The following is a 25,660-nucleotide window of genomic DNA, read 5'->3' as shown; positions in this document are numbered from 1 at the left end:
GGACCCAGTCCTACAAACACACAAACAGCTTTATTCACCCTCAACCAATGCCCCCTCACCCCAACAGTGCCCCCCCCGCCCCAACCATAGAGATGGTGCCCCCGGAGGTCACAAGGGCAGCGGCAGGGCCTCCACCTCCCCCAGGCACTCATCGTAGGCCTCCTGGTACTCCTCGTGCGGCTTCAGCAGGATGACGCAGGTGGGGCGCTTTGAGCCGGCTGCGGCCCCTAGGTCCTGCAGGGGCAGAAGGCTGTGGGTGGTGGGCAGCCCGCATGGACAGAGTCTGACACCCTGCACCCTGCTGGGACATGGGAAGGCGGCCCTACTAGCCCCTGAGAGCAAGCACTCATAGAATAGTTGGGTTGGAACAGACCTTAAGGATGACCCAGTCCCTGCTGCAGGCTGGCTGCTCCCACCAGCTCAGGCTGCACAGGGCCCCCTCCCACCTGGCCCTGAGCACCTCCAGGGATGAGGCACCCACAGCTCCGGAGTACAGCGCCAGTGCCACACCAACCTCTGAGAAGAGAATTTCTTCCTAACATCTCACCTAAATCTCCCGTTTAGTTAAAAGCCATTACCCCTTGTGCCATCACTATTAGATCATGTAAAAAGTTGGTCCCCCTCCTGCTTATAAGCTCCCTTCAAGTACTGGAAAGCTGCAACAAGGTCACCCCAGAGCCTTCTCCAAACTAAACAAGCCCAGCTCCCTCAGCCTTTTTTCATAGGAGAGTTGTTCCAGCCCTCTGAGCATCTTTGTGGCCCTCCTCTGGAGATGCTCTAACAGCTCAGCCTTCTTATGCTGAGAGCCCCAGGCCTGGATGCAGCACTGCATGTGATACCTCACGAGAGCAGAGCAGAGGGGGACAATCACCTCCCTTGCCCTGATACCACTCTTCTGTTGATGCAGCCCAAGAAGCCACTTCCTAGTTTTGCCCAGCAGAGCTGAAACGTGCCCTAAGCACCTGGCACTGGCCTCTTGTGCTTCACTCCTCACCCAGCACAGAGAAGGCAGTGACCATCCTTAACCCTTGGTCTGAGCAGGGAGGGCCATCTTCCCCAACCACACCTTAGCCAGTACTTCCTTTCTGTATGCATCCAGGTCCAGTTCAGAACTAAAGAAGAAAAAAGAAATCTGTCCTGGCTCTGAGAGAGCTCCACTGGGGCAAATGGTTCTGGGATCCCACCACGAAACAGCTCCGCACCTGAGCTGTGGCCATTTGCTCCCCTCATTCCCTGGCACTGCCCAAGCACCAGGCGCTTTGCTAGGTGCCCATTTATGCCCCCTTCCCCAGCAGGCCCCCAGCACAGAGCAGCCCAGCTGCAGCCAGCCAGCACGGGCTCCTCCTTACCGACTTGGAGGGGACATAAGCGTAGGGCAGATTTCTGTCTTCGCACATGATGGGGATATGGCAGTACACGTCGATGGGCAGCGTGTCGCCGGCCAGCACCGTGATCCTGCAGGAAAAGACCGTGTCAATGGCTGCTCCACGCCGCGCCACAGGGTGAGGGCGTCGCTTACCCCTTCTCGCCTTTGTTGATGAACTTCTGCACCTCCTTCACGCCCCGGCGGATCTGCTTGTGCTTGGCCGCTGCAAGAGAGGCACCGTATGAGGGGCTGCGCGGCCCCGGCCAACCTCCCTGCCCCGCTCCCAGCACCCACCACACCTTTCCTGATACATTTGTAGAGCTTGCGCGTCAGCTTGCGGGAGGCGAGCGGCTGCGCGATGGGGTTCAGGTGCTCGAGCTGCTCCCGGTACGAGAGCTCGGGAGCGGCCTCCGCCGCCGGCTCCTCCTGCTTCTCCCGCGCCATGCTCGCACCCTGCCAGCGGCCGCTTCCACTTCCGGGGCACGCAAGGCCCGGCAGTACCATTTACAACCACTGGAAGACTCCAGCCAATGAACGCCGTTCTCTGTGCTGCCTTAACCAATGACGAACACGGCCCGGCCCCACGCCCCGCCCCTCCGCCCGCCCTGAAGCCGAGCGCAGGCCGATGCCAGGCCCTGCGGCGCCCCGCTACCTGTGGCCCGGCGGCGGGCGGTGCTCCGAGCGGAGCAGGGCCTCGCCCAGCATCTGCATCTGCTCCAGCACCTCGCGGCGCATCTCCAGCGCCATGCGGTGCACGTGGTGGTTGGCGGCGTTGTACATGATGGCGTTCTGGAACATGAGCATCAGGCTGCACTGGAATTGCGCCAAGGAGCGGATGTGGCCCTTGGCCAGGCCCCTCTTGATGCTGGTCAGGTCCATGGGCCTGCAGGAGGGACATGGAAGGAGAGCTGAAGGCCCTCTTTGCATCGTGGCCCTGAAAGCACAGCTCTGCAATCAGTTCTAGTGCCCGGGGCAAAGCAGGGCAGTGAGAAGTGTTTTTTTCATTTCAGTTTGACGGACTAAGTTCAGCCAGCGTGGTACTTGTCATCAGGCAGCCTGGCAGGCCATCAGCTGCCACTTCTAACAAATGTGATGAGGAGCTGCAGGGAATTCAAGGAGCGATCCCATTAGTCCTCATAAAGTCAGCCCAGGTCTTGGTGGAGAAAGAAAAGTTACTAAAATAGGGTTCTATTAAAACCCCTTAAAATCAAATGGTGCCACTAGCCAAAATAGCACCGCTGATACAGGGAACATGACGGGGAATAAATATGACTTCCCTCATTATGACACAATGAGAAAATGAATGGCTGCGGAGAGGATGACTGTGACCAGAATAGAACATGATTCAGCTCTGAAAAATGCCCTTAATCTATCTGGGAAAAATTCTTATAACCTACTTCTCCACTGAGACTACATCTGGGGAGAAAGCAGAGTAGACACTGACAGAGACACAGGTTTCCAACATGGGAACTGCTGGGCTGCAGAAGCTGAATCTCCAGCTCAGGCAGGAGGCACAGCTGCAGACCTGGACTGCAGTACATCAGTCCATGCAAGGCCAGCAAAGGACGGGCACAATGCATGTCAGCACCACAGTCACTGCAGACTTCCAGGTCCTGGTCACCTGAAGGGAGTTTTGATAACAGAAGTTGGTCAGTGGGAGATGCTGACGACAGCCAGACTTTGTGGGACTGAAGGAAGGAAACAGTCTCATTGGTGTTTTGGAACCAGAGATGACCTGAACCAATTGTTCCTGTTCTGAGTGGCGGGTGCCAGAGAAGGCAGAGCAAACAGAGAGAAATTAGCTAGTGAACTGTTCTTCCACAAACTCACCTCTTCACCACCTCACTGTATCCAGGGGCTTGTTTCTCTGACACGGCCTTCAGGAATGGGCCACTGCATCTACAGGAACAAGCACAAAGAATAACCTCTGTCTGCCTCTGAGCAGGGGCTAAAGACAACACGGCAGCAGGACCAATGCTTGTCTCTTCCTGCTGGCCACGAGGGCCACAGCCCATCAGCAGCTCCTGGCGTTCAGAGGCTGGCACAGCCAGGCATGGAAGGAGTCTGAGCCCCTTGCTGAAGCTGTCTCTGCCAGCTGTGTAGGAAGCAACACTTGGACTTCGGCATGTTGCACAGAGGAAATAAATATGCAGTGTTCTCTCAATCTTTGCAGCACACAGATGTTCTTGTTGCAAGGACAGCCAGAAGCAAAGCCATGGAGAGACAAAACCAGCCTGTGGTGGCTGTTGTGGAGGGAACTGGCAAGGTGACACAGGAACTAGCACACAAGATAACATCAATTCGACCCTTTGCCCCTACATACCTGTGACTGGCTATCATCTTCCAGATGGACAGAACAGTTCTTTTGAAGTGAGAATGCTTCATGGGGTTATCCCAGCTCAATTGCATCCTGTGGATGGAATATAATGCCAGATTGTTACATTTGAGACAAAGTATGAAACAGTGCTTCAGCTAGCACCCACCACATTCAAGTGGATAAAACCCAGAGATCTTTTTCTGTAGCTATACAAAGTGATGGTGGAACTGTTCTGCATCTGAACACACAACTAACCATCCAGAATGCAGGAAGATGCAGGGTGACAGGCAGGAACAAGGATAAAGCTGACCAGCTCTAAAGGGCAAGTTGGACAGAAGAGCTCACACTACTCTCAAGTTTAGAGCTTTACATTTTTAACTCAGATTCCTATCCCACAAAATTACGGTATTCCCTCTAAAGGCAGCCCAGGTAATCACACAAGTGGCAAAGCCCACGGGTGACTGACAAGACTGTGCTTGCCCTCTCTTAGGAGCTGGACTGGACATTACCTAATAAAGCATGATGCCAAGCTCACACAAGGCCTAACTGCCTTGAAGAAATGTGTATTTTCCAGTTAACCTTATTTAACCTCCACTTTTATTACTTTTGGGATAAGTGCTAAAAAATACTGGCAGACTCACAGAGACAGTACAAGTTAGCTCCTTCCCTCCTGCTCTCCATGGGTATCCCACCTTCCTAGAGGTGACCTGTGCTATACACTTCTCATGTGAGTCAAGGGAAACAGTTGCGCTGGTGCACCTGCAAGAGCGCAGACAGACTTACAGCTGTGTGTTGGCAGGGCTTGTGGAGCCCAGCATGGGGTCTGCAGAGGTGCCATCACTATCAACTTGATCCTGGGCTTGGTTAATCTCCTGTGAATCTGGCTCACACAGAGCTTTTTCTCCAGGTGCCTCTTGAGTCTTGTCCTGAAGAGCACAGAGGAAAATGGAGATCTGGCTAAAATGGCAGCCCATCTCTTGAATCCCTTAAGCAGAAACCAGCCTGCTGCATATGCCCTTACTGCATCCAATCTCAGATGGAGCTACTTCTCTCTACATTATTCTAGAAGATGATGTTTGACCTTTTTCAGACCTTCACTGTAACAGTTGGGTTTGATCTCTCGGATCATAATCACCTCCAGCTAACACAAACATTGTGAAGATGACTGGTGCCCAGAGGTGTGGCTGTCTTCTTTTCTGGGAAGAGTCATGGATACACAGAGGGCAATCAGGAGCTGAGGTAAGACTGCCTCAGGCTTGTTAAACCTCAAGGTGCAGAAAACAGGATCCTCAGCAGTGCAACAGGGTTGTTTCCTCAAAAACTCCCACATGAATATGTCAGAGAATGGACTCAGCTAGGAAGGAGAGTTGTGCTGTTGGTGCATGATTTTCCAATAAAATGGAAAAAGAGATGCAGGTCAAGAGGATTTATGGAGTCCAGAAGTGGGATTATGCATATGGACTCCTGGGAATTCCTCAACAGGAGACCTGAAGCAGAGAGCAGACTCCTCAGAAAGAACACAGACACACTGCTACGTATGGCTTTGGCCACTGGGCAGACCACAAGGGAACTGCTCAGAATAACCCTGTCCAGGCTGAACAGGTGAAATGTGAAACACTCAGTACAGAATCACAGAACCACCAAGGCTGGAAAAGACCTCCAAGATCATCCAGTCCAACTGTCCACCTACCACCAATATTTCCCCACTGAAGCAAGTCCCTCAGTACAGAATCACAGAAAACCCCTGGAAGTCATTTCTGCCTCCAGTGTCTAAGTTTGCAAGGCAAGAAATCTGAGTACTGAATTGAAAAACTGGGCACTGTTCTTCCACTGCTGTGAGATTACAGCTTGTCCCAGCAACATCTCACAGGCTGGTAAGAGCCCAGAGTCCCCCAGACACAGGATTAGTGCAAACCCAGGCTAGACAGTGCCTGCTTTCAAGACATGACTGTCTTCAGGGGCAGATGGTTATTGGTATTGCTTGTACATCCACGTGGGCCTGAAACCAGCCAAGCTGTCTGCTGCATAACACAATAATTAGAACAAACCAAGTATTCCAGTCTTGCATTAAACCTGAGAGCAGACTGCCAGCTCTCATGAGTCACCTTTGTATTGCCAAGGAGCAATTCCTCCAACTCATATCTGAGGGTTTGATATGTAACAAGCTTCCTGTTCATAAAGATGCATATCCATACACAAAAACCATCCTTCCCCTCATACAATTCCTTTGCATTTGCCTCCCTGCTGTTTCCTCTTCTGTGTTCCTCTCTCCCCAGCTGGAACATGGGACTTCCCCATCTCTTTTAGAGATGATTTTCTTCACCATCTCATCTCTCTTAGGACCACCTCTCCCCTACCTCTCTTCCTGGGAATTGTTCTTTCTCATCTTCTGCCAGGACATGTAGCTGACTTTCCTCTGCTCTTGAGACTGCTGTCCCTGTGGTCTCTTCCTGGCGTCTCACATCTTCTCCATCATCCTGCTTCCCAGAGCCAGAATAATCCCATAGAGTCTCTGCTGAATCTGTGCAGCTGACACGGAGAGGTTCCAGCAACTGGGTTATCTGTAACACAGAGATTTATTGCTTCAAATTGTGAAGGCAAAGGGAAGAAAAATAAGCAGCACAAATGCTATTTTTGCTTTCACTCATTCACGTCTTTCCATTTTTAGGAATCCTTGCAAAATCTACTGATGAAGCCCTGTGTTGTTATTACAGTGTCAGCTCACTGACATCTCTGTGCTTTAGGGTGAGCTGTGTTTTGGTAAAGCAGCTGCCTGGCTGCGGTGCCAGCTTTAAATGAGAGCAAGGACTAGGCTTGGAACAGGGAGCAAATTAACTCAGGGCACCTGCACTTCCCCCAGAATATTTCTGTTTGTCAGAATGGTGGAGGGACTGGAAACTCTGCTATTTCAAGAAGGCCAGGACTATGCAGCCCACTTTGCCGTCATCCAAACAGTCCCACCTCTGAGAAGAACTGGAGAAGACTGTCATCTTCACATTGCCTCTCTGCCTTTTGGAAGTCTTCACTATCATCCTCCCAGACAGGATCGCTGAACTCCAGCCTGCTGTCTGTCTCGTAGCTGCTTTCCTCCAGCTTCCCTATGGCCACCTCTTTGGCATTCCTCCAGTTTCCCACTTCCAGATCCAAACTTGAATGCCAGCTGAGAAGAGACTGTAAGTCACTGTTCTCTGACTCCGACTCAGAACTGCACCACACCCAGGGATGGCCCATCTGCAAACAAACACAAAGAGAAAGACAGCAATTTCTTTGTACCCTGATCCAGAACTGCAAAGCCCAGTTCATTTCCTGACTTACTCAGAGCCAAAACATAGCAAGAACTTTACGAGGTGAGCAGCCTACTCCTGAGCCCACACTTCACAGCACATGGCAGGGCTGTAGCTCTGCAACACAAAGTGACACTTCAGAGCAACTGAATTTTGATTTTCCAGTCCTCTTGCTGTGCTCTCCCCTGTCTGGTGCTCAGGGATGCTAAGCTGCTTTGAGCATTTGGCTTTGTCTGATGCTACATGTTTGGGCACTGATGACAGCCAGCAGCAAGCTCAAAACCAAGTCATGCTGCTGCCAGCTGTGAGCCAGCAGTGACTCCAAGGGCCAGCCACTCACTGGAAGTTCCCTCACTGTACCGCAAGAACTTTCTACACCGGAAACAACTTCTTACAAACACTACAGAACCTTTGTGTTGAAAATGACACATGCGATTTAACTGGATGGTGGTGACTGGTGTATCTGAGCCAGAACTGGAACTATGCACATTCATCCACTGATGCATCAGTTCTACACACGTTTCATAAAACAAAAGTTAGCATTCTTCTAAGATGGAAGAAACCACTCATTTCATCTCTACTCATTAGTCCATGCCTAAGTCTCTTCCCGAGTATGAGTCCACCACATTTTCGCTGCAGTCTGGGGAACTGGTTGCAGAATCACCCTAACAACAGTAAATGGCTGTTAAAAAAAAAATGATCTTGCTAGTGAACTCAGCTGCCTGGATGCTGTACCTATGGAGAATTCTATGCATTCATTAGCAATCTCTTTAGAGTTTTCAGTTAATTATGTACAACCTCTTTTTTTCAGGGTTTTGAACAAGCACATTTCTCACTGACTTCCTTTAGCATTCTCAGGACTGCTACCACAGCAGCAAATGCAGCCTACGGTGCATAACTGGGAAAAATAAAGTATCCACTGGGTTTGGGAGGAGAGTATTTGTTTTTCTTTTATGCACTTACAGCGAGAGCCGGGATCTCACTGGCCTCCCTTCCAAAACCTATTTCAAAGTTAACTTCAGCAGGAGCAGATAAAATTTGATGAGGTAGGAGATAATATTACCTGCTCTCAGCTTCCAGCTAAGGGAGTTGGGCAAACTGTGATTTCATCTGAAGACTACCAGTGCCCAAAGCACTGCACAATGGGCAGAGCTGGCTGCACACGCATAACCAGTCACCACAGCTCTGCTAAGGAATGGAAAAGCCTTAGGCTAGGGTAATCCAATTGCTTGTGATCATCTTTCTGTACTCCAGTTCAGAGGGATAACCATTTAAAATCAGGAAGCCTCGGTAACTTGGGCGTAAGCACTGATTAAAAAGATCTTTGGCCTTATGTTCAGCTCCACTAAATCTTGGAAGACTCAAGATGCCAGAGAGCAGAACAGCGGCATTAGTGCGAGACAAGCGGGATGACGGAAATAATTACAGACTGCTTAGTTCCATACCAATTCGGTACAAAAATAAGGGATGAAAGATAGGGAATTCAACTTTTAATTACGGATTGCCTTGCGGACTTTACATAAGTTGCCAACAGGGAATCATTATCAAACGGGAAAGTTTTAGTTCACTTTGCAGAGATCAGACACTGCACAACGCCTGCTGATATAAGAGAAAGCTGTTAGATAGAACGAAGATGGACTTTGAAAGGAATTTACATGTCAAAACAAGGAAAATGATAAAAGCCTGCGCTCCAGCAAATGAAACACAGAATCCACAATAAAGTAGGCAAAAAAAGAAAGAAAAAAAAAAGAGAACAATTTGCTAAAGACATAAAAGCAAATAACAACAACAAACCTCATCAAAAACATCAGAAGCAGAAAGCTGCCAGATGATCAGTGGGGATGATGCACCACCAGTGCCAAACATCTCAGGGGAAAACAGGGTCAGTTGGAAAACCTGCATTAATCGTAATTATCAGCAGTTGCCACAGAGGAGATCACAGAAGTCCCAGAGAGGCTTTCTCTTGAGATAGAGACTATTTCTAATTAAAATGTCATCAGGGGAGGTTTCAGAACAGTTGGGGGGAGGGAGTAAGCCATGGAACGACTTGGACTCGTGAGTCTCTAAGAAGCTTAAATACAATGTGACCAAACCTATATGCTGCATAGCTTGTAGTTTGAATTAGCCGCAGCACGAGAAAAACAAAAGAGCAGTTGTTATTTCTGTCCGTAGAAAGGTGGATGTAGGGAGATGCAGCATGGGCTTTGTACTTAGCTTAGTGCAGAACATTACAAAGAACAAAATGAGGAGTCAGAGCATCAGATGATGAACTGGGAAAGAGGCAATAGGGCTCTGGAGAGGAAAGCTGTGTCTTAGATTTTTGAAGATATTAAACAACATCATTACAGGTTATTAAAATGTCACGGGGCTCTCTGAGTAGGAGAAAACCTCTACTGGTTAAAGGAAGAAACCAAGGGTAAGAATGAACAGCAACACCTTCCACAATGAAAGCAAGTTGCTAGTGGGCACAATAAAGGTCCTCCCACGTGCTGCAACTTCCATTGCCCAACACAGACAAACAGAAGCAGAGGTGCTACAGAGGAGGCAGAGCCAGACTCTTCTCAACAGCCAGCATCGAAAGGAGAGGAGGCAGTGATGACAAGCTGCATCAAGGAAATTCGGGCTAGATATAACAAATGTTTACCCCATGGGGGTGGGTAAGCACTGAAACAAGCTGTCCAGAAAGATAAGGATGCAGATTTCCTCACAGATTTCAAGAACTTGACTAGACAAGGCTCTGAGCAATCCGCTCTAGCTTTCAAGCTGGCCCAGCTCTGAGCAGCAGGTTGGACTAGACGATCCTCAGAGACCTTTTCCAGCTCACATTAGTTCACAGAATACCAGAAAGCAAAAGAACTCTCTGACTTTTTGTGCCACGACAATCTCTGGAGATTGAAGCCATAAGAATTCAAATCAGAAATTTGTTCCCAAGGTCAGCAGCAAGAGACAATAAACCAGTAAGCAAAGGACTCTACATTTCTAGCACCAAGTACAAAGTGACTCTTGGTGGAAATATACCTTACATTAATCAAGCACGGTATGCGACACAGCAGGCACAAACCTCAGCACAGAACTTGTGAAAGTCAAGAGCTCTTATTAGATAAGGTAACAATCCCTCTGTATTAAATGCAGTGACTGTTTCCTGCAACTTGTGTGACAGAAAGCTGAGCCCAGTACACACTACACACACACAAAAATGTACAGAGAGCTCCCAGCTGCTGCAAGCATCAGGATCATGGAGTTGTTTGTTTGTTTGTTCTTTTCTCCTGCAAAGGTAAATGGGCAAAAAATGCATAAAAGTTAGCAGAAAAAAATCAGGTAACTTGAGCACTGTCCGGAGTTTAAAACTCAGTCATCCATGTTGCTAAGAACTGTAACAACCAGCTGAAAAAAGACAGTTCAAAATTTCTGTGGTGAAATCAGATACAGGCATGCCTACAGCTGCTAGAAACAGATTTGCACCATAACTCACAAGCTCTTTTCAAATTCCTGGGCAAAGAATGTGGTATTCAATATACCAGTCTCTTAAGGAAAGCTCCAATGAGACTGCAGTATTTCTACTTTTCATGGTCAGATGTCCCGTTTCATAACAAGAGTGCCATATCCTTACACCCAGGCAGGAAACATTCCCCTCCATCCAAGCACTATGCAGCATTCTAATGATTAACGTACTGTCTCTAACGTCAAAGCACTACAGTGCTTATGTGCTTTTAAAGGGTAACTGGAAGTGAGCTGTATTTGCAGGAATTCAAGGTACGTATGCACATTCATACAAAAGCAGGGTTCCTCATCGAAGAGAGCTGTGATGCTCAGAACACTGCACACTGTATACTGGATTTTTTTTCCCCAGACTTTAATATACATACACATTTACACATCACTAGTAAAAATCTGTACACTTCACATTACAGTACATACGAGCCACCAGTAGCTAGCTAACACCAGAACACTGATGAAGCCCAAGACGACTGCCCTAGAACAGGCAGGGGGGCTGGTCTTCCCCTCCAAGGAAGTTTCTTTGGGTTACACATTCTGATGAGACATCACTTCCCAGACTCAAGCCAAGAAGGTGGAACAGGCCCCAGAAATGGACCTGCAGCTCTTCTTTCTCTAACAGCTTTAACAGCACTCTAGCTCTGGATGCTAGGTGCTGGGTTTTGCTTTCTTCCTCCGGCGTCATTTCTTCATCTTCATGTCTGCCTCAATGGCACAGCGACGCCCTCTGGTGCCTCCATCCTAGTCACAAGGCAAACAAAAAGACTGGCATTAGCAGAAACCAGTTATGCAACCCTAAGCACAAAACATTTCCTCCAGCGCTTGGAGGTAAGAAACTGTGCATCTGGGAACAACTTTTCATGCCTTCCAAACAGGAGAAAGGGAAGCTCTGCTAAGAAGGCCTGGGGAGGCCTGCTTGCAGACCTACCTAGAATTCATTCTGGATACAGCATGGGTGCTGGGATTTGCGGCATCTCTGCGCATTAGCAACGGCCAGGACAGAGACGGGCAACAAGGTTCTCACCCAGACAGATGCTTTTGGAGCCTGCAGTGTGCAGGCTTTCTCCAAAGTGACAGATTCTAGCTTGGCTCTTAAGATGGAAAGAGGAAATTGCTGACTAACCTACCTTATCAGCTGCTGATCCCTACAGGAAGTGCTCCTCCAGTTGAGTGACCCTGGCACTAGCTCCCTAGCTTCTCCGTACAGCTCCTTTCCATGAGCAGAAGGCGAGCTGAGAGCTTCCTTTGATCCGCTGCCCTCTCCCTCTGGCTGACATGCTGACTCTCCCGGAGTACTCCTCTGTCTTTAGATATATGCGAGAGAAAAAAAAAACTCTCCATCTTCCTCCCCTCTCTCCTCCCCGCAACTCAGAGACTTGGGAACGCTTTGCAAACGCTTTCAGATCACCATGGGCAAAGAGCAAGGTATTTCTGTGGAGTATGTTATTTGTTTTCTGGACCGTGAATGATAAAGAGAATGCAGCTGATTCCTCACTTTCCCCAAGCCCTTTGTACTGTCTTGAACATGAAGAAGGGGCAGCTGTATAAGCATGAGAGATGTCAGAAATATAGTAACGCATTACTTGGTGTGTCTACCCACTTACATGGAACGAAAGCAGGAGAGTAGTTGTGGAAAAAAGCAAGGCAGATGACAAAACAAGAACACTTGGAACCAGAAGAAAGACTGAAGCCCCACCCACTCACCCAAACCAAGAGGAAGGATCTGAAATGATTAGTCTCTACAGTTCATGGTTGTACAGACCCAAAGTTAAACACATGTTGCTGCAATGCGAAGGATGCTGTGACAGTGCAGTGATCACCCAGACAAAGAGCAGAGCACAATGACAGCAGTACTGCAGTACCTGCTGGAGCCTTTCAATACTTACAAAGAGAGAGAGAAGGAAGGCAGGAGAGCCCATTGGGACACTGTCCTGTTAAAAAGCCAAACAGAAGGACTTATCAGATATCAGATAGGGAAATGCACGCACCACACAGAAGCAATAAGCCCACATGTGAGCACAGAGAAACACGTGCCCCACTCCCCTTCCTGCATGGCTTCAGTCTTACAAGGCAGGAACATAAAAATGCACAAAAGAGGGATAAGGCGAGAGCAAGAATGCTAGGAAAGGGATATTTATTCCCTCATCAGCAATAGCAAGGCCTGTACTACCAAAAAACAGCTGAACTCTAGAGTCTGTCACACTCCCCACTAGAACTAAGCAGGGAGTCCTTGCTGTCACAATGTTATGCAAACCAGCTGAGAGCAGGTGAGGTCATGTAATCAAGTCTGGATATCTCAGGTCAGTGTGGAAGTGGAAAGTTCCATGGTGTGTTTTACACAGCAAACCAGAACCATTCTAAGAACCTGACTTGGAAGTGAAGAACATGGCAGAGGCTAGTCTTCAATTCTTTACATCTTCACCTTCCTGCTGTACCACACCTCCTCCAATAGTCTACTCATTTCACAACACTTTTCATCACTTGCTCTCAAAATGAGAGAAAGAAACAGAGGGATTGCAGAAATAACTCATGATTCTCAGACTTGCCTCTGGGATGACGTACAGCTCGAGAGCTGAAGTCTAAGCAAGGGACTTACTTAATAATAATAATGAAATCGTTCGCGAGGATGCAGGAGCTATTTCAATCTCAAAACACATTCTGCACGTCCTTGGTATTGGAACTTTATGCAGTATCTTGAGATTCTCCAAAATACATCAGCTGCCCTTCTGCAGGGTGCAGCATTCTCACCTTCTCAGAAGCATCTTGCTTGCGAGTGGAGTCTCGCCCACGCAGGCTCTTTGCGCTGATCCCCGACTCTGATGTTTGCATGATCAGTTGTGTAGCCAGAAATTGCTGCAGGAAAACCATACTCTGTTAAGATTCTCAAGCAAAACAAGCTCAGTTAGAGCTTGTCAGCTAACTATCACAAACCACAGGGCTGGGAACGATTGGGTCAGAGACAGTTTCAGTTCCTTGTTTGCTACTCAGAATAAGTTCTCCCATTCACCTCAGAAGCCTCAAGTCCGGTGGGACTATAAAAGCCCAGTTCAAACTGTGACAGCCCTGGCAGCTGGGCCGTTCCACTTGAGAAGAAATTTTAAATTATACATATTCACAGGACAGTCTCAAGACAGTTTTGTATATGCCTCAAACCAGCAGTCAGCAAAAGAAGCACTCGCGTCCCTTGTCATTCACGGATCTTGTTGCTTGTTTCTGTTCCTGAACCACACCCTAGTTCTTGCTGGCCTAAGCACATGTGCACCCCCTGAAGGAAATTAGGATCGAAATTAGTCTGGGCTAAACTGAACAAATATTTTGCTGTGTTAGTTTTAACAACCTAGTTCATCACAAACACCTAAGCTAGTACAAGCAGGCAAAGATGGGACTTCATTTGAAGACACCATGAATGAAATTTTGTTTTCACTTCCAGAAGTCCTTCCTGTACCTGTCGACCAATGCAGATGCTCTGTTCTGAAACAGCCTCAGCTCAGTACTTTACCTGGATCTGCTCCAGGACATCTCGCTGCATCTCCACAGCCATATGGTACACATCATGGTCAGAGCTATTGTACATAACTGCATTTTGAAACATCAGCATAATATCACGCTGGAACTCAGCTGTGGTTCGTATCAGCCCATTCTCAATGTTCTTCTTGATGGTAGATAAATCCATTGGCCTATGAAATACATTCAAAATAGCAACACAAATATGTAACTCTCTCCCTTCTCATTTGCAAACAGTCTAAGGTCTGTGACATATCTAATTAGACCATCTATTTAATTTAGCAGAATATGTTCTCCTCCACACAGGCTACATTCCTGAGTTCCAAGGCCTCAGATCAGGAGACACAAGCTGCTCAGCAGTTAACAGGAATGGTAACAATGCATAACAGCTGCCTCGAGAGGCATTTGCCTTCTCCAGGCATCCTGGGAGACACAAGGGAGTCATAGCTGCAGCCACTGAACTATTTAGGCATATTTTGGTAACTCTTCCAGAATCAGGATTTTCTGAGACAGTAAAAGAGCTGACCAAAGAATCCGGGTCTTTGGAATGTCACGCCTTAAATTCAACCCTTGGACAGAAACTGAGAGAAGCTGATAGTCACATACCACTTCACTGATAAAAAAATTTCTGGTCAAGTCTGTACTTGATTCAAAGACAGAGCTGTGTACAGACTTGTAAGTATTACTGAAGATGACTCTCTTCTTGGGGAAATATCTATTTCTGACTGAATGATGTCAGAAGAAAAGTATTTTCCAAGTTTCGCAGTCTGAACAACAGACGAACTCTAGACTCTTCCTGCCAGAAATTCTTACACAAATACACCAGAGTTCTGGTGACAAAAGAATGCTGAGACTCACCTCTGCACAATACTGTGGTAGCCTGGTGCTATATCGTCAGTCACAGGCTGTAGGAAGACATTGGCATACCTAAGGAGAGAAAGACTCCACTGAATGCCTGTCCTTGCCAATAGAGGAACAATCCTCAAATAGTTGTGTCATGCTCTCATGTTTATTTGTCTGCTATCACTAACAGCATGATTCATCATCTCCCTGTAACAAGGCAGGTAAGTCTCAAGAGTTGGGAGAGCACAAGCTTGCCTGAGATTAGTCACTTCTTTCCACCAGTTCTCAAGACATCAAACTCACCTGTGATTAGCTGCTGCTCTCCAAACCAGCATGATAGCTTTCTTCCAGATCTTCTGAGCCTGTATTGCTTCCTGATCCTCACTGCACACTGAGCTGAGAAAAAACAGAGTATGATTTCCTTTGTGAGTCTCCATACTGCCTTGGAGCACAAACCTTAAAGTTCATTTTGCCTTTGTCATGCTTACAGTAACCCAAGCCAGACAAAGATAAAAAATGGGACCTGGCACTACAGCATTGTTTGAACACTTGCACTTTTGAGTAAGGACAATCTAGTGTCAGACAAATCATCAACTAATTCCCCCTCTGGACCCACTCAGTCAGCAAAATAGAAATGAGAATCCTACACTTCCCCCAGAAAACAGCCTGGGATTTGCACCTGCATGGCACAGAAACTTCATTGATACTCACAACTGCGAGGAGGCTGGGCTGCTGGGGATGGAGTCAGCTAGTGTGTGAGACTGTAACGGTGCATTATGGACACTGAAGCCATCATCGCTCTCACTCACAGGGGGTTCGTTATCCATCTCTGACAGATATCCCTCACCCTGATCTTCTTCTTTGGGCTCCTCCAAACTGGCAGCCTCACTGGCACCATCCTCATCATCCTCTTCACCTTGTCCATCCTGAAACACAAAGAGTTCGTAAGTCTGCACAGCCAACTGCAGCAGCAACTCAGAGCCTCCAAAGCACTATGGTTCAGCAAGCAAAGTGATTTTCTTACTACAGTTGCTGACAACTGTGCAGGCACTTCCACAAAGTTCTGGTTACTATCCTGTCTTATTTCCCACTGCCAACAACTTAAACATAGAAACACTCAGCTGTATAGGGCCTGAAGCAATCTCCCCTTTAGCTCCCAACTTCACACTGTCTACTTCTCAGTGCAGAAAGCTAAACACAGGCTTTGCTTTTTAGTAGACAGGAGCCAGAAAGCAGCAGCAGCGAGGTATTACTAGTGAAACCAAGATGACTACAACCAATTCAGAATTACCTTCATCTGATTCCTAAAGAGGGCTTGGGCTTCCTCCTTCATTGAGTCTGTGAAAGAAAGAGAAGCAGAAAGGTTATGGTTCTCTAAAGCAGTCTTTTCTACAAAAGCTCCTGTACCAAAGCCTACTGTCCTGCAGTAATTACCCCTGTTCCTACATATACTTTTCTCCCTCCTCCCCAAAACACCTGAATCAGATCACTGACATCTATCCAGCTAATAATGTTGCATGTAAAAGATTTCCTAGCTGTATTAAGTTACCTGACAGCTCAAATTTGTGCTGAACATCAGCCTGTGAGGAGTCTTCACTCACATTTGGGACTTGTGGAGGGGATGAATCATCATCAGGTGGGGTCTGGAGGGAAGAGAAATGCACAAATCTAGACGTTTGTGTCAGCTTACTTCAGTGAAGGTGTGGGCACATCTAAACTCACTCTAATCTAGCTCAAGGCAATGAATTTCACTGAGCACCTTCCCAACAGCAATTCTGCACATGGGCCAGGGGAGTTACATCAAAGTACTGCCTAAAGCAGAGAAGTTCCCTGCAGATCGAACAGATCAGCAGTATGACTCCCAAGGAAACAGTCAGTCACATTCATTGATGGGTCGCCTTCAACCCAGCACTCATCCTTCCTCTAAACTTCTTTCCTGCCTACTACAACTGCTCCTCTTTCCCCACATCAGTTCCAGGCAGCCTCTCAGCTCACGTACCTCTGTCTTCACCGTATTGTGCATTGTGTCTTCTCCCTTGGTTGATTCTGTCTCAATTTCAGGACTCTCTCCTGCTGCCACAGCTGCTCTTTGATCCTCTTCGATCTCTTGACTCCTAAGCTCTGGTGTTTCTGTCACTCTCGTGGCTGCTGGTATGGTTTCTTCAGGGCCCAGCTGACTCTGCTCTTGCTCTGCAGGTTCTGTCTTTATTTCTGATCCCAGCTCTCCAATGCCCATCAGCTCTCGAATTCCCTTTGCTTCTGGCTCCTCACACTCCAGTCTCTCCTGCTTCACAGTCACAGACACTTGGGGTATCTGGGCCTGTTTCTCATGTTCCTGATGAATTGGGTGTTCCCATGGGCCAGGCAAGGCCTGAGGGTCATCAGTATCTTCACAGAAAGAGGACAGAGCAGCTTCAACAACTGCCGCATCCAGGACTTCAGGGTTGTCATCTACCTTTATTACCAAAATAAACACATAGAAATGCGAACTAATGTCAGAAAGAGGGACTAACAAATAATTCAATGCTATGTGGTAACAAACCAGTTGTGGAAAAGCTGGGTGTACTAGATGTCCAGAGTTGCCTTTAGCAGTCAGAGTCCCATCACTCGCTGTGCAGTCTCAGTTTCAGAAAAAGGGCTCTGACTCAAACCCTATCCAACATGAGAAAGAGATTTCTTTCTGTATTCTGAAGTGAAGCACCAGGCTGAACACGGCACTGGTGTCGCGGTCACTTTCTACTGACAATGGTTGTGAAAACGAGCACTGTGAAAAAGTTATTTTTTTCTTTTTTTAAGCTAATTAATTTGGCAAGCACTAATCAGTTGAGATTAATGTAACTCGATGTAGAAAAAAAGCTACTGGCTCTCTGCTCTGCCTGCTTACCTTGTCCTCAATGATGGCTATAATATTTCCAACAGTATCGAAGTCCAGCTCTTCGCCTGTATAGGACACTGCAATATCCATCTTCTCAGCCAAATCCAGGTCTTCTTTCCCATCAATGCAGTGATCTTTGGAAGACCCTGCAGTACTGCCAGCTCCAGAACCCAGGCACTCCTTCTTGATTGAATCAATGATCATGGATATTTCACTGCTGTCCATGGGCATTGTCACTGTATGGGAATCAGACACTGCCTCCATGGAAACACAGGCTTCTGGCTGGCTCACTGCACAAGGATGAGAGTGACAATCATAACCAAATACTGCAGTGGATAAGACCAAGCACCAGTTTTAAGTATCCCAGCTCCACCCACAACAGTACAGCTTAGAAAAATAAAAGACAAATACGGGTGACGTTTCCTTTCCCACGGCAGAGACAAAGAAAGAATCAGCCCTTGAATCACGATCCACAAATCCCCCACCCAACAACCCCTGTTAAATCCCATCTTCACCACCTGCTTACTCCAAAACCCAGCCACAACCATCCTTTCAGAACGGACGGTGCGTCCGAGATGACAAAATGCCAGCTGAGAGCTTGCTGGGTGCTGAGCCCAAGGCAAGCTCTACGACCTATGAGTGCGTAGTTCACGAACGCACCTGTGACTACGCTTTCTGGAGCTGCAGCTGGTGGCACAACGGATGGTGCTGACAGCGTGGGCATCATGACAATGGTTGCCTGCGACACAGGCTCTACGGGGGGTGGCAGGAGCTTAGCTGGAGGTTCGCTGGCAACAGCGGAGAAGGAAGCAAGAGGTGAGGTGAACTGCGCAGGACCAGCTTCTAAAAGCCGGGAAAGCGTAGGAGCACCTAACAGAGAGTAGAAGGGAAAAGCACATGAGCGAGAAGCAGCCACCAGTGGGTTCTTCACTTGTCTGGTGGCTTCCTCTGGGAAAATACACTAAAAAGTACCTACTAACAGTCCCAAAAGCTGTAAAGAAAACCTGCACCAAAACCACATGATTCCTTGGCGCAGTCAGAGATGAAATCATGCAGACTATGGGACAGTGTTCAAAGTAAGGGCTGGACAGGCTAAGCCACACATGCAGAGAGATACCCTTCCAAAGGTTCATTCCAATAGTTACAGGAAATCTGAAAACCAGTGCTGAGAGAAACACACGAGGTAAGCCAGGACAAACAGTCATCACAGGAGGTGGAAGGGAGCAGAGGGATTCTCTCTGCAGGTCTTTCCTGGAGAATTCCTTTGATACCAGAGGCTGCCACTCAGCCGTAACTTCCAGTCTGAGTTTACTGAACCATCTGGACCAAATTAACAGGTCTTAAGGAACTGAGATGGGTAAGGAAAGTAAGATTATTCATTTGGAATTACGTATGAACAAATGGTGCAAACCCTCAGTTGCAGACAACACTAATAAATCCTTGAGCTGAGAAGGAAATTCATCCCAGGCAGGAGGTTCTGAAAGGGCTCAGTGCACAGACTCCCACAGTGCCCCCTCTCACCCCAGCCTATGGAATTTTCCCTAGAGCTCACGGTCCACTGCAGTCTAATTTTCAGCGCACACCTGAGACGAAGCAGAGGTAAGGCAACAGAGGTCTCCAGTTTGACAGGGAGCTGTATTTAGACACACTGAGAATCAGACACTAGATCCAATTTTCCCCAACTCCCTGACAACTAAACCTTTATTTCTGAACTGAAATGCCAGGTATTAGGCCAGCATCAAACCCAGAAAGCTAGACTGGATGGACCAGAGCCAAATCAAATCTATCTGTTTCAGCCATTTTAGACCAAGACACTCTTTTTTTCCAGCAAGAACTAAAGTCTTCTTAGAAGGAAAAAGGGGAAAGGGATAAGGGTACAGAAATAGCAACAGAACTCATTAAGAAGCCCCCAGATGAGCCAAGCTGGATGCTCTTCATCTCTCTCCAAGGAGAATTTATAAAACGCTGTGAAATTATAGCATGTAACGGTAACATTGCTAAGCCTCAGGAACTTCTGAAGGGAGAACTGTACAGGGAAAAAAACTCCTTTTGAGTTACCTGAAGCAGCAGGAGATGCAGGAACAGCACCAGGTGCCGACTGCATTTCCCCACTGTGCAGCACTGGAAGGACGCTTCCTACCTCCAGCAGGACTCCTGAGCTGTTCATGTGACCAGAAGCCACTGCCATTTCATTTTCACCAACCTGCCAAAGGAGGACACAACTGAAGTTCCTGGAGATACGATCACATCAGTGATTCTCTGCCAGATATGCACCTTCATGAGTATATCCATCACTTGCTGTCTGAGCATTTCTTTTGTGCTTTTTGTCCAGCCTAGTCCCTCTCTAAGGTCCCCTTATGCACTTTTAAAACTAGCTACTCTTCTTCAACTACAATACAGCTACAGTGCAAACTTCCACTAAGGTAGGACAAAGACATCATTTGCTCTACATCAGTTACTCAGCTCAAGGATCTCACAACTCTTTACAGATACCAGTAGAGTTAGCCTCTACCTCCTAAAATGGCAAGGAATTATCCTTTATTTTGAGCTGAGAGAAACTGACACATCAAGATGGAATGTAACTCTGTCCAGGTCACATTGTAAACCAATAACGGACCCCGAATCAGATGCAAAATCGCCCTGTCAATACAAAGAACACCCGAAGACTTCCACAGCCATTCTCTTTCCTTTGTCATATCTTCCACTGCAGCCTGCTAACACAGAGCATGGAACATCTACACAAGCTAATGTATAGAAAAGACCCCAAATATGATTACTGAAAAATCGTCAACAGCAATACATCTATTTCATCACACAAGCACTAACGCAGGGAATCAGTGCCAAGCACAGGCTGATGGCTGCTGCTTTTGGGCAGGGCTCTGAACAGCATCAGCAATGGCTGCCCTCCTTCCTATGAATTCTAGTCACTAGCACCAGAAGGGCCAAAATGACTTGTCATCACAACCATATTAGTAACTGACTACAACTAAGAGAAGACTGAAGAACTTCCAAATTGGTCATAAACTTAATTGAAGGACTCTCTATCCCTATCCTGAGATCCATTATAAAGACTGAAGCACAATGTCCTGCCAAGATGTAAACAAGAATTGTGAGCCCTAAGGAGAACTCACCAAGAACATCTCCATGGACACTGACTGGGATGATGTCTACTAACATGCAGCCCCAGTAAGAACCATTTCCTCTACCAAAGCCTGCAACTCCAGCTCCTTACAACTAGGGACAGCCAGTTCTGTGTGCTGATACCTGCAGCCCTGGACCCACAGTAATGCTGGGAAAGGATCCCACCTTTGTGGCTTCACAGGGATAATCATCTCTCACAAATTTCTCTTCTGTTGGGATTCTCACAAAACAGTATATTTTTTAAAAGCCTTTGCAACTCCCCCGTTTTCAGTGGAAGAGTCTGGAGCAGATTATTTGTGTGCTTGTATATATGAGCAGAGAGCTCCATACCAGCCTGGGGCTTGTGGGCAGGAGACTGCCCTTCTTCAGCAGCTCTGAGAGCAGAGGGGAAGGAGGCGGAGTTGCTTTTTGTCCTAGCATCTTTTTCTGGGGTGAATCATCAGTGACTGGGGTCATGGGGGCATCCAGGGGAGCAGAGCCTGGAGGGGTGTCAGGGATTCCAATGAAGGTGGCAACTGGGGTGCTGGGCAATGTCCCTGGAGTGACCTGAGAAAGAGAAAAACCACACTGTTCAAAGCCACACTCCACCACACCGACTAGTCCCACTTGCTCCTTCCCCCAAGAGCAGTGATCCAGCACACCACAGACACCTACTCCATTCACTCGCTACACTATTCCAGGCTTTCACCCTTTCCCTGCCCTGTAGTGCCACTTCCCAGGACACACAGAAGACCGCCTGGTCAACCCACTGCTGCCCCTACACAGCCTTTGATCCAGGCACCTGATCATCACAGACATCGAAGAAGACACATATCTTGAGCAGCACTGTACATCAACCACACTACAGCACTACCACAACAAAAAGTCTGCAAAACAAGCCAAGGGCTTCTCCCCAGGCTCCTGTCCCGTGAAGGATGCAGAACCCCATGTCTCAGGCTGGTCTTTCCCTCTTATCATGGAAAGCATTCTTACCCCTGGGCTGGCCTCATCCACAGCAGGCTGAGACAGATCTCCCAGAGCATAGTCTCCCCCTGGAGAGGTTGAACCTGCAGGGGAGCGAACCATCACACCCGTTAATCTTCGTGGCGGATTCTTAATGGCCTGACGAGCTGGAAGAGAACAGAAGAGAATGGGATTCCATGACATCATCTAAGACAGTTCCCAAGTTACCTCTGACTTTGTCTTAAAGAACCCTAAGAAAACAATTTATACTGCAGAAACTTCCTGCACCACACTACACTCAATTCACAGGTAATACTAGGGAAATGCACCTTAATTTTATATTTCCCTAGCAACTGGGTATTTATCACATCCCACCACCACTAGGTTAGTTCACTGCATTGCCCTAGAGCTATAAATGGATGAAATATTCCAAACAAATCCTTTTTTGTCTTACATACACCCTTAATCCAGAATTGGTTTTCTTATCAGAAGTATTTGCATTTTGATGGAAAAAGAGTACAATCTCTTTCTTCCACACGTAGGGCAAAGAATTCACGCTAAACAGATCTTAAGACACTACCTCCCAAAGGTTCTTAAAAACAAAAGCACATCTATTTGGAGAGTAAAGAAGCAATTATCCAGCTTACCTTGATAAGCAGCATCTGTAGCCTTCCTCTTGACTTCTGCCTCCTCCTCCTCCAGCTTCTTCTTTCTGTATACAGAATAAAGATCTTCTGTCATGGTGTTCCACTGCCCCGTAGCTTCTCCTACACAGTCAGTTTATGGGCCCATACTCCATAATCTCCAGAAAACAATGAACTGCTCTGTGCACTCAGGCTTAAATCCTCTGAAGAGGAAAGTAGGGTCAGAGGCCGATAAAAGAGTAACACACTTTGCAGGAAGTTTCACTTCCAGTTGCGTATCAAAATGGAGGAGGCAAGCATGACGTTGCAAGCCATCAACAAGCTCTATACTGAGAACTCTGAAAGATGTTTCACATAAGATGGTGCCCCACGGTCTAAACTAAGTTCACCCCCAGAGGCCAAAGCATGACCTGTCTGTCTCAACTCAAGAAGGACCGAGCAAAAGATGTCTGTCATACACAAAGCACCAGGGAACTACAATCCCAGAAAAAAACCAAAGTGGAAATAATTAAATAACTCACATCATAATCTCATTGCACAGCTCCTCCAGCCTGTTATCCATGTGTCCAGCCTGGATCAGCTCTGCATCCTTCTTGAGTTGCCTGTAATCAGAAAATCTTCTTACTCACTTATTACCCAACAATAAGCCCTGAGAAGCTCTGGTTCCATGCATTTCTACCCCATGCACTGTCCCGCTTACACCACTTTTTCAGGACAGGATTTTCAGGCACACCACAGCTTAATGCCTCTGCCACATACCTGTATTTCTCCTGTGTTTCTTTAATAATTTTCTTCAACTCCTCAACCCGTTCTGCAGTCAATTTCCGCACAATGACGTCTTCCACAGTTTCCACCACCTCTCCTTTCTCACCACGCTTTCTCCTATAGAACAAGAGAAAAGCAAAACACTCATGAAACAGAAAATCTGAGTTCTCCTTTCCTACATGGTTGCTGTCTGCTATTCCCAGTCTGCATTTGCTTCAGACTTTATACTCACTTAGGGGTCTCTGTAGTCTCCAAGAGCTCTGAATACTGAGATGCACAGTGCTGAAAGGAAACAAAATCAGAGTACATCAAAGAGTCAGATCAGCAAATGCCTATCAACAAAACCCTCAAGGCACCTACTTTGCAGAGGTGTAACGCTTTATGAACAGACTTATCCAGAGTTTCTCCCAAAGATACGATTTAGCACACCTCAAAAGGAGGAAGTGTGTTCACTCTTTTACTCTAGCACTGACCAGGCTGATTCAGAACAAAGATAAAAAACGGACGCTTCCAAACAACAATTTAGAAAAAAAAGAAAGCAAACATGAATAGGAAAACTGCAGCGGTAGCACTTCTGTCTGTAAACATGAACAAAAAATATTTCAATGGAGAAGACAAGATAGTATTAAGTCAAGCTTAACAAATCTACAGAAACAGTAAATGACATTAAAAACCAAACCAAAACAAAATTAGACAGAAACTAAACAGAATTCTCTTAATTTCTTTCTGGCCCTTACCTAACAAAAATCCCAGGTGCTTGCCCAAACACTTGGACATACCAAAATTCAGGGGCATCCACAAAACGCCACAACAAAGAATTCCAGCTTTATCACGGGCCTGGTGCAGAACAACTTCTTTTGGTTTGCTTTGAACCTGCCTCCTGTTAGTCCTACTTATTAGCCTCTAACTCTTCTACTGGACAAGGCACTGAACAATCATGCCTTGTTCACCCTTGGCACACTGCTCCTGACTATATGGGCATCTGTTGTTTCTCCTTTCAGTTCTTTCTTTCTTACGCTGAAAGGTTCTATGTTACTGGGTCATCTCTTAGAAGGGAGTCTCTGATCATTTTACTCTTTCTGTTTTTAACCTTATCCAGATCTCACATTTAATTTCAGAAACATTAAAATGTAATCTGATTTAAACAAAAATAATTTCTTTAAAAACCAGTTCTGTTATCTTACTGCCTTCCATACCGCATACAGAATTCATTTTTTCCAAGACTGCACTGGCAGCATCTTACCTTTTGGGAAAACCAATCGGGTGGGCGGCCTGGCTCTGCAAAGGGTTTGATGGCTCTGCTGACTGAGACCCTGTGGGGGAGAAACGCCACATAACTGCCTGACCCTACCCTGCCCAGCACGCTGCAAAAAGGTTCTCTTAACGCTCATTACAGAATAGTCCCCATTAACACAATGGACTTGCCAGGATGGAGGTTTTTTTTTTTTTTTTAAAGGAATTATTCAACTACAGCCTCTGGATTCAAAAGTGTCTGCCTGCTCCTAATGCAACAGCTTCCCTCCCTTGCCTTGAAAAGCGTATTCTAATAAATCAAACAAAAACTTCCCTTTGAGGGGGGGAAACAGGCAGCAAAATCAAGCTAGGAGTGCAGATGCGGCAAACAGGACTCCGCTATTCTATGTACTACGTGGCCACGACTCCTGTTCAAGCTTGTCACGGTTCAAGAAGCGTCTGGACAACGCTGTCTGCATGGATGGCTGTGTGTGGAGCCGGGAGTTGGACTCGATGAGCCCTGCACGCCCCTTCCAATTCGGGACACTATGAACTCTACAAACGCACCCTCTGTACCAATTAACGCACTTGTTTTCACACAGCATTCCAAAAGAAGCAGAACAGTTTCCAGGCACGTGTCTAACACCCCAACTCCTAGCGCCCCGGAACACGAAGCGCACAGGACGAACCGCGCAGCGCCGGGCCCGCCCCTTACCAGTTCTGGTCGCCGCTGCGCATGACGGAGGAGGCGAGGCAGAGCTTCTCGCGGATGGACCAGGGCTCGGTGGGGCCAGCGCTCAGCAGCTTGTGCTCTGCCGGGACAACGAGCAGCTCCGCACCGCGGCACCCCACGGCCCGCCATGGCGGGAGCCCCCCGCGCCAAGCCCCGCCCCCCAGCCGTTGACCCCGCCCATTCCACCAGTTGGCCCCGCCCCCCTCGACCGTTGGCCCCGCCCCTCCCCTCAGACCCCTTTAGGCCGCTCCCCCGCCCCTTCCCGCCCCAGCACCACACCTGCGAACCGCCGCCGTTCCTCTGCCCCCGGCCCCCCGGTTCCCCACCGCCTCTCCCCACGCGCCCCACACTCACTGCCCGTCCCCGCCGCCATCTTCCCCGCCCGGCCCGAGTGAGGCGGGGCGGAGCCTCGCGCACAGCCCGCCGGGAGCCCGGCGCGCCCCACCCCTCGCGCTCAGGCCCCGCCCATCAGGGCTCAGAACGGCCTCTGATTGGTGGGCGCAAGGCCCCGGGCTGCC

General features: G+C 47.7%; 1 protein-coding gene across 9 annotated transcripts; it reads right to left on the bottom strand.

Moving 5' to 3' along the window:
• On the bottom strand, nt 12-25,612 carry BRD8 (bromodomain containing 8). 9 transcript variants are annotated; one of them, XM_021410264.1, is made up of 30 exons: nt 25,497-25,611; nt 25,125-25,221; nt 24,420-24,489; nt 23,409-23,458; nt 23,171-23,293; nt 22,933-23,013; nt 22,415-22,479; nt 21,798-21,934; nt 21,156-21,371; nt 19,743-19,887; nt 18,345-18,554; nt 17,694-17,974; nt 16,809-17,264; nt 16,359-16,452; nt 16,101-16,147; nt 15,521-15,735; nt 15,113-15,205; nt 14,825-14,893; nt 13,962-14,139; nt 13,211-13,315; nt 12,349-12,393; nt 6,645-6,914; nt 6,041-6,244; nt 4,467-4,609; nt 3,690-3,776; nt 3,197-3,265; nt 2,019-2,249; nt 1,520-1,589; nt 1,350-1,455; nt 12-234 (listed from the first exon to the last, which is right to left on the bottom strand). In XM_021410264.1, exons 1-30 carry the CDS (start codon nt 25,513-25,515, stop codon nt 149-151), a joined length of 4,062 nt encoding a protein of 1,353 aa, XP_021265939.1. In that variant the 5' UTR covers nt 25,516-25,611; the 3' UTR covers nt 12-148. The 9 variants fall into 9 exon arrangements, with proteins under 9 accessions (XP_021265939.1, XP_021265941.1, XP_021265942.1 ...); XM_021410263.1 differs by lacking the exon at nt 12-234 and adding an exon at nt 650-1,112 and having other exon boundaries at nt 25,497-25,612; XM_021410266.1 differs by lacking the exons at nt 12-234; nt 21,156-21,371 and adding an exon at nt 649-1,112 and having other exon boundaries at nt 25,497-25,612.

Source organism: Numida meleagris, chromosome 12 (genome assembly GCF_002078875.1).
Source record: "Numida meleagris isolate 19003 breed g44 Domestic line chromosome 12, NumMel1.0, whole genome shotgun sequence".
Lineage (NCBI taxonomy): Eukaryota > Metazoa > Chordata > Aves > Galliformes > Numididae > Numida > Numida meleagris.
Note: the sequence above shows the minus strand (reverse complement) of the source record. Positions and strands in the feature narration are given on the sequence as shown.